At 47.2% G+C, this 9,388-nt stretch overlaps 1 protein-coding gene across 1 annotated transcript; it reads right to left on the bottom strand.

The window, feature by feature from the left end:
• Positions 1–6,669: 6,669 nt before the first annotated feature.
• On the bottom strand, positions 6,670–7,710 carry LOC143745590 (uncharacterized). The gene is made up of 3 exons (XM_077237708.1): positions 7,353–7,710; positions 6,942–7,253; positions 6,670–6,738 (listed from the first exon to the last, which is right to left on the bottom strand). The coding sequence occupies exons 1-3, from the start codon at positions 7,708–7,710 to the stop codon at positions 6,677–6,679; spliced, it is 732 nt and encodes a 243-aa protein (XP_077093823.1). The 3' UTR covers positions 6,670–6,676.
• Between the last annotated feature and the right edge of the window lie 1,678 nt (positions 7,711–9,388).

Raw genomic sequence — 9,388 nt, forward strand, 5'->3', positions numbered from 1 at the left:
TTTTAAAACTGATATATCATGTTTTTATGCGTATAAATTATATGTGAATATTCCCAAACTCTCTGACAATGTGATCTATATATGGGTTATTTGACTGTTGTCATATTTATAATATATATAATGAATGATACACACGTCTTTTGAATGGGAATAAATAACAGTACTTTGGGTGTCTTGTTCATCATATTTATATTCATATAAAAGCATCATTACTTAAATTACATCCAGTTTATCATCAACACGGTGCATTACATTTACATTACATTACATTTATTCATTTAGCAAACGCTTTTATCCAAAGCGGCTTACAAATGAGAACAATAGAAGCAGTTAAACTAACAGTAGGACAACATTATGTAAGTATGACCACTCTTTGAGTTTGCAGATGATGACGCAAACGTTCACCTCCATCCTCCCCACCACCACCAGGATGGTCCCGGCCCATACCTCCCCTTTATCTTCAGGCAGGATATGCAGAGTCTGCTACCCAATGAAATGTGAACTACGGACGGGGCCTGTAGTTGTAGATGGTAAATCTTTACCATCCGATATTTTTGTTTTCATTTTCTGGTCTATTAATAAATAAATGTCAGTCTGATATCATCTCGCCTTCCGAGTCTTTCTTGTAGAACTCGATGTTGCAACAGAAACTATTGACTCTCTCTTTTCTAGCACTTTAGACACAGTTGCTCAAGAGTCTTGTTGCAAACAGAAAGGCCTTAAAAACTGCTAGATCTGCTTACTTTTCAACTCTCTCAGAAGAGAACAAACACAACCCTAGGTATTTATTTGATACAATGGCTAAATTAACAAATAATAAAGCTTCAACTCCAGATGTTTCCAAGCAGCACAGCAGTAATGACTTTATACATTTCTTTACTTTCCAGATTGATACTATTAATGAGAAAATTATAACCATACAATCTACTACTGTATCGCATCAAATGTCATGCTATAGACTCCTAAAGAAAAATCCATTAATTCTTTGCTAAAGGAGATCAAGAATTGTCTAAACTTGTTAAATCTTCAAATTCAACAATATGCATGTTAGACCCTATATCGACTAAGCTACTGAAAGAGATACTTCCAGACGTTATATATCCTTTTCTTAATATCATTCATTTATTAAGATATTGTCACGGAACACACACTGGAGGCAGAAAATCCAAAAGCAGTAGTTTAATATAAAGGGCAATCCAAACTCTTAGTCATCCAGGCAGGGGTCAAAAGTCCAATAAGGCAATCCAAAACATAAAATACAAACGAGAACCAGAATGATACAAATAACGGAAGTGTGGGGACATAATACAAGGACTCCGTGACACATACTGAAACAGACAGGGTTATATACACAGGGAATCGACAATGATAATGGGGAATTGGCTGAGTGCAATGATCAGTGATAAGAAACAGCTGAGTGCAATGATGAGACAAAGGATCGTGGGAAATGTAGTTCATAAGTGAAGGACACCGTGGGAAAGGAGGACATCTAGTGGACATCAGGGGAACACAAACCCAACACTGTGACATAACCCCCCCTCTACGGAGCGGCTACCAGACGCTCCATGACAACAACAAGAAACACAGAAAACACAACACAATATAATACAAGAGGTTCAGGAGGGAGGTGGAACGGTGGAGGATCAGGGGGAGGGAAGGTGGGCCAGGTCCATGAAGGGAGACAGGAACAAGGAGTGAGGGTTTAACCGGGGACCGGGGCAAAACAAAAAATCTATCGGGCATCCAGGGGTAAACACAAAGTCTATCGGGATGCCAGGGCGAAACGCACAGTTCATCGGGAGGCCAGGGCGAGACGCAAAGTCCATCGGGCGGCCAGGGCGAGACGTAAAGTCCATCGGGCGGCCAGGGCGAAGAAGACCTCTCGGGCGGCCAGGGCGGCGAAGACCCCTCGGGCGGCCAGGGCGGCGAAGACCCCTCGGGCGGCCAGGGCGGCCCCTCGGGCGGCCAGGGCGGCGAAGACCCCTCGGGCGGCCAGGGCGGCGAAGACCCCTCGGGCGGCCAGGGCGGCCCCTCGGGCGGCCAGGGCGGCGAAGACCCCTCGGGCGGCCAGGGCGGCGAAGACCCCTCGGGCGGCCAGGGCGGCGAAGACCCCTCGGGCGGCCAGGGCGGCGAAGACCCCTCGGGCGGCCAGGGCGGCGAAGACCCCTCGGGCGGCCAGGGCGGCGAAGACCCCTCGGGCGGCCAGGGCGGCGAAGACCCCTCGGGCGGCCAGGGCGGCGAAGACCCCTCGGGCGGCCAGGGCGGCGAAGACCCCTCGGGCGGCCAGGGCGGCGAAGACCCCTCGGGCGGCCAGGGCGGCGAAGACCCCTCGGGCGGCCAGGGCGGCGAAGACCCCTCGGGAGGCCAGGGCGGCGAAGACCCCTCGGGCGGCCAGGGCGGCGAAGTCCCCTCGGGCGGCCAGGGCGGCGAAGTCCCCTCGGGCGGCCAGGGCGGCGAAGACCCCTCGGGCGGCCAGGGCGGAGCAGACACCGGCTCAGGAACAGCAGACACCGGCTCAGGAACAGCAGACACCGGCTCAGGAACAGCAGACACCGGCTCAGGAACAGCAGACACCGGCTCAGGAACAGCAGACACCGGCTCAGGAACAGCAGACACCGGCTCAGGAACAGCAGACACCGGCTCAGGAACAGCAGACACCGGCTCAGGAACAGCAGACACCGGCTCAGGAACAGCAGACACCGGCTCAGGAACAGCAGACACCGGCTCAGGAACAGCAGACACCGGCTCAGGAACAGCAGACACCGGCTCAGGAACAGCAGACACCGGCTCAGGAACAGCAGACACCGGCTCAGGAACAGCAGACACCGGCTCAGGAACAGCAGACACCGGCTCAGGAACAGCAGACACCGGCTCAGGAACAGCAGACACCGGCTCAGGAACAGCAGACACCGGCTCAGGAACAGCCACAAGAACTGTAATAGTCACAAAAACAGACACAAACACAGAAACAAGCACTGGCTCTGGAACAGACACTGGCTCTGGAACAGACACTGGCTCTGGAACAGACACTGGCTCTGGAACAGACACTGGCTCTGGAACAGACACTGGCTCTGGAACAGACACTGGCTCTGGAACAGACACTGGCTCTGGAACAGACACTGGCTCTGGAACAGACACTGGCTCTGGAACAGACACTGGCTCTGGAACAGACACTGGCTCTGGAACAGACACTGGCTCTGGAACAGACACTGGCTCTGGAACAGACACTGGCTCTGGAACAGACACTGGCTCTGGAACAGACACTGGCTCTGGAACAGACACTGGCTCTGGAAGAGACACTGGCTCTGGAACAGACACTGGCTCTGGAACAGGCATTGGCTCAGCCTCCGGCTCTGGAACAGGCATTGGCTCAGCCTCCGGCTCTGGAACAGGCATTGGCTCAGCCTCCGGCTCTGGAACAGGCATTGGCTCAGCCTCCGGCTCTGGAACAGGCATTGGCTCAGTCTCCGGCTCTGGAACAGGCATTGGCTCTGCCTCCGGCTCTGGAACAGGCATAGGCTCTGGAACAAGCATTGGCTCTGCCTCCGGATCTGGAACGGGCAATGGCTCTGCCTCCAGCTCTGGAACAGCAGACACTAGCTCCGGCTCTGGAACAGCAGACATGGGCATGTCCAGGATCCGAACCAGACGCTCCAGATAGTCCAGATCCAAGAAGGCAGACGGCACTGGCTCTGCCTCCGGCTCTGGAACGGATACTGGCTCTGCCTCCGGCTCTGGAACAGGCATTGGCTCTGCCTCCGGCTCTGGAACCGGCAATGGCTCTGCCTCCGGCTCTGGAACCGGCAATGGCTCTGCCTCCGGCTCTGGAATGGGCACTGGCTCTGCCTCCGGCTCTGGAACGGCCATTGGCTCTGCCTCCGGCTCCGGCTCTGGAACAGCAGACACTGGTTCCGGCTCTGGAACAGCAGACACGGGCATGTCCAGGATCCGAGCCAGACGCTCCAGATAGTCCCGGCCCAGGAAGGCGGACGGAACGTGAACAGTCTCTCGCTGGGCAGACGTGACGTGAACAGTCTCTCGCTGGGCAGACGTGACGTGAACAGTCTCTCGCTGGGCAGACGTGACGTGAACAGTCTCTCGCTGGGCAGACGTGACGTGAACAGTCTCTCGCTGGGCAGACGTGACGTGAACAGTCTCTCGCTGGGCAGACGTGACGTGAACAGTCTCTCGCTGGGCAGACGTGACGTGAACAGTCTCTCGCTGGGCAGACGTGACGTGAACAGTCTCTCGCTGGGCAGACGTGACGTGAACAGTCTCTCGCTGGGCAGACGGAACGTGAACAGTCTCTCGCTGGGCAGACGGAACGTGAACAGTCTCTCGCTGGGCAGACGGAACGTGAACAGTCTCTCGCTGGGCAGACGGAACGTGAAGATTCTCTGACTGGGCAGACGGGACGTGAACAGTCTCTGACTGGGTAGACGGGACGTGAACAGTCTCTGACTGGGCAGACGGGACGTGAACAGGCTCTCGACCACCTCCTCCACTGCGACCTCCACGGGTTCCACGAAACTTAACTAATCGGGTCCCCTTAAAAAACTCCCTTCTCTCCCGCTCGGTGGCTGGGGAAGAGATATTGAGAAACATACCGCTGGATCTTGTGTGACGGAGTCCTTCTGTCACGGAACACACACTGGAGGCAGAAAATCCAAAAGCAGTAGTTTAATATAAAGGGCAATCCAAACTCTTAGTCATCCAGGCAGGGGTCAAAAGTCCAATAAGGCAATCCAAAACATAAAATACAAACGAGAACCAGAATGATACAAATAACGGAAGTGTGGGGACATAATACAAGGACTCCGTGACACATACTGAAACAGACAGGGTTATATACACAGGGAATCGACAATGATAATGGGGAATTGGCTGAGTGCAATGATCAGTGATAAGAAACAGCTGAGTGCAATGATGAGACAAAGGATCGTGGGAAATGTAGTTCATAAGTGAAGGACACCGTGGGAAAGGAGGACATCTAGTGGACATCAGGGGAACACAAACCCAACACTGTGACAGATATGGATTAGGATAGTCATTAGGATATGTACCGAATACTTTTCTGGCTCTTATGGAACCTCTTTACCTCTTTAAAAAACACATATTGATCCTAAATAATTTGTCAATTATAGACTGAACTCAAATCTACATTTTCTGTCAAAGATACTAGAAAAGGCAGTATCCTCACAACTATCTTCCTTTTTAGATATAAATGGAATCTGCAAGGATTGCTAGTCAGGATTTAGACCGTACCATTCTTTTGAATAGACTTGAAAATTACGTTGCCATTAGCATGGTTTAAATCATACTTATCTGACCATTATCAGTTTGTACCAGTAAATGAAGAGATGTTTTATCGGTCAAAAGTTCGGTATGGCGTACCACAAGGCTCAGTACTAGGACTGTTGCTGTTCACTCTGTACATGCTACCCTTAGGAGATATTATTAGGAAACATGGCATTAGTTTTCACTGTTATGCTGATGATACTCAGCTCTATATTTCTTCACCACCTTACGGAACTTCACAAACATTAACGGAATGCATAGCTGATAAAAAAAAATTGGATAACTAGTAATTTCCTATTACTTAATTCTGAAAAAATTACAGATATTCTAATTATTGAGCCAAAAGCTCTGCACGTAATAACCTAGAATACTGTCTAACACTTGATGGCTGCTCTGTCTGGTCTTCATCGTTGGTTAGGAACCTGTGTGTGTGTGTGTGTGTGTGGGGGTGTGGGTGTGGGTGTGTGTGTGTGTGTGTGTGTGTGTGTGTGTGTGTGTGTGTGTGTGTGTGTGTGTGTGTGTGTGTGTGTGTGTGTGTGTGTGTGTGTGTGTATAAGCCACATTTCTAGCATCTGTAAAACCACATTCTTCTATCTTAAAAATATATATAAACTGTGAGATATGCTTTCAATGACAAATGCAGAACCGTTAGTTAATGCGTTCATGACCTGGCCTATAGCTGTTATTGAACTAAATGTTACAGTTTTATACATGTTCCATGTACTTATAATCAATCCTTCACTTTCTCTCTCTCTCTCTCTCTCTCTCTCTCTCTCTCTCTCTCTCTCTCTCTCTCTCTCTCTCTCTCTCTCTCTCTCTCTCTCTCTCTCTTTATATATATTAACATAACTTTTACATAACTTTGAATAAATCAGTTTAAAGCAGTCTATGCCTATAAAATTCCTATCCGTAAAAATGCATATTTGTATAGTTGCCAAGAGGGAGGTTCAATCAGTCTCATTCTGGGTGTCCTGACCTCTTCTTCTATTATCTGTGAATAAAAGCACACCATTATATCAAACCTCTCATATAGTATCATGTGGTAAGAAGACTGATTAACTCTTGAATATATTTCAGATGGTGTATATGTGACTTTCTGATAACAGTCATCAATTGTTGTGAATTGCCAGATGTTGAAAAGAGTCTCAAATCTCACCAGCTCTCCTTTCACAGATGATCCATAGAAGAATAACAGTAGGAGTAGTGAATACTGCGATCTCAATGATAAGTATCATCACTACAGCAAAGAGACAGACATGTTCAGATAGAGGTTTACAGCACAAGACAATAAACGAACTCAATCCATGAAACTGTAAATGATGATAAATGAACCAACATTGACGAACAAATGGAGTCGTTCTCAGTCTAATGCAATGTGTTAAAGACCTTTCATACCTCTGAGTGATAACCCAACCAAAGTCTTGTTGTCTGGTGAACTGACTAAGAGGAGAAAAGAGTTGCATCAGACACAGAGATGTAATAATATAGTATCACAAGATAAATATGATTATAGTCAAAGTAACTGATGAACTGATCAGTTCAGAACTGCATTATTTATATTTACAGACGTATAGATGAATATACATACAGCATGTCCAGCATTGAGCTGAATATAAACATTGGCATATATTTAGTTTTCTCACCCGAGTATGTGACAGTATATCTGACTGAGGTCTGGACGTCTTCTCCGTTAGTAATCTCACATCTCCACTCGGTGTTGTTGTCTTCACTGAGGAGTGTTGTAGTCAGAGAACTGTGACAGTGTTCAGGAGAGAATGAGATCTGATATCTGGAGTCTGACTGCAGATTCACACCAGTCTTATTCTTCCAGATCAGCTCAATTCCCTCTTTATTGAAGAGTTTAACACAACTATATACATCATGTACATACAACCGACAGGAGAGAGAGAACGAGTGTCCGGGTCTAATCTCAGTCTGTGTGGATGATGGAGAGACTGAAACAGAAATCACACAACAGACATTTATTTCAGTAAACGTCTGAGTTTAAAGAGAGAATTATGTTCTTTTATCATATAATGAACATAAACACTGACCATGAAGAACATGCAGATGGACATTGTCTTCAGTAAGTATCTGTGTATTCGTTTGTTGTCTGCAGGTGTATTGTCCACGATCTTCAGTTGTGGCGTTATAGATGTTCAGAGAACAGTAATACCCCAGACTCAGTCTCTCACGTCTCTCTATATCATTCTTCTTCATCCCCTCTTCAAATAATTCAACTGTCACTGAACGTCTTTCTCCGGTATACATCCATGTAATTGATGTGCAGTCATTACGAGCACTTTTACAGGGCAGACGGACGCTCTCACCATCCCTGCTGAACACATAGAGATGTGTGCTCTCTCCACTGATACCTGAGACAGAGTAGATGTGTGTGTTCAGATTGTACATCAGATACTTTTTCACTCTTAAACACAGCTTACAATTACATAGTTATAAAGTACATGATATAAATCTACATGTAACCTGTGTTGACCACAAAAATATCAAAGAAAAGTGGTCTTATATTCACCAATCCAAATTAAATCATCTTCTTAACATAAAAGACATTTCATCAGATGTTTGATTGTACATCAGGGCATCCACATGACAGCATGAACGTCTGCAAGGATCAAATCTGACAGACTAAAGTACAAACAATGATCATAATCACATTAGAAATATCTTGTATGACACATGTATATTCATTTACCCTTGAGAAATGAGCAGAGAACAATCAGCCCCAGCAAACTCTTATCAGCCATTTTGTGTCTCTGTCCGTCTCCCATGGTTTATTATTAACTCAGTTCTTATTTTAAACCTCATCAGTTCCTGTGGTCATAACTTCACATCATCAGCCTAAACTGTGTAGTCCTGAGTCCTGCTACTCAATGACATGAAGTGTTTGCCAGCATTACATTTAGATGAAAAATCATGTTTTTAAAGTTTTATAAAAACTCAGACAGACGGATGGATGGATAGATAGATAGATCGCAAGCTTCACGAGGTAGTAGTTATTTTCCACACTAAAAGACACACTACATACCTTTGTCTTTGTCAAGCCAACATTATAATGCTTTTAAACAAAGTATCTTAAATGTTCCATAAGAAAGATTGAACAAGAGTCATCTATGTGTTTTCTCTCGCTCAGTTCTAGAGTTATATTGAGTTTCCCACAGCCTAGGCCCAGTTCCCTTTCAAGGGAACTCGAGCTGCGTCAAGCTGTGGGAACGCCTCTGCGTGTGTGCGTCATGAAGCACGTATGGAATCACTCCAATGGAGAGACGGAACGTCATAGGCGGGTGACGTCATCGACCAGGAAACTATAAAGCACCCCCAAAACACAAGCGCGACAGCTTCTATGCCTTCAGTAAGCACTATATGTGGATCTGTCTCAAGTGTTTTTGTCTGTCACTAAGCAGGAGTTTCACTATTTCAAAAAACTATATATATATATATATATATATATATATATATATATTATATTGAGAGACAATGGCGAGTGAACAACAATTTAAGAAGTGTGTTCCTCCCTGCTCGCGCTATTTAACGGGCGGGGATACACACAGCTTATGTGTTGTTTGTTTGGGAGTGCAGCATGCCCAGTCAGCTCTCGAGGGGGCTGATTGTGAGCATTGCGAGCGTTTGCCTCTTAGAACGCTCCGCTCCCGCCGATCACTCTTTGAGGAGAGTGGTTCGGTTCGCGATCCCCGAGGATCGGGTCCCGCTTATGCCGAGGCTGAGCGGCGACGTCATTCGTGGGGATCGCAGATGGATCTAACAGCGGGGCTTGAGACGGGCTTTGCCCTATCTCAGCCCTTACCTGTTAGATCCAGTGCCTCAGTCTCGGGTTCGGAAGCACGCTCTGCGGTTTCTTCCCCCCGAACTGAGGCCCCAGTACTGCAACTATCCAGTTCTGAGGATCTGGATGTTGTTAGTCTGGATGCGGGAGATGTCGATGATTCGCCACCTCGCTCTCCCGAAAGTGAGGAGCTTATGTAGGTGCTCACTCGTGCTGTTTCTAAATTAAGCATCGAGTGGCCAGCTGTTAGGCAGGAGTCTAGAGAAAAATGTAAATTAGATGAAAGTT

Source organism: Siphateles boraxobius, unplaced genomic scaffold (genome assembly GCF_051911475.1).
Source record: "Siphateles boraxobius isolate OS27281-9 unplaced genomic scaffold, OSU_SipBor_1 207, whole genome shotgun sequence".
Taxonomy (NCBI): domain Eukaryota; kingdom Metazoa; phylum Chordata; class Actinopteri; order Cypriniformes; family Leuciscidae; genus Siphateles; species Siphateles boraxobius.

Bases quoted from the DNA above. Each gene is read 5' to 3' on its own strand.
- LOC143745590 (XM_077237708.1), bottom strand. From the start codon at position 7,710: ATGTACAATCTGAACACACACATCTACTCTGTCTCAGGTATCAGTGGA. The intron at 7,254-7,352 runs GTCAGTGTTTAT...TTTCTGTTTCAG, and splicing joins CCATCTGCATGTTCTTCATG to TCTCTCCATCATCCACACAG. The intron at 6,739-6,941 runs GTGAGAAAACTA...TTCTCCTCTTAG, and splicing joins ATATACTGTCACATACTCGG to TCAGTTCACCAGACAACAAG.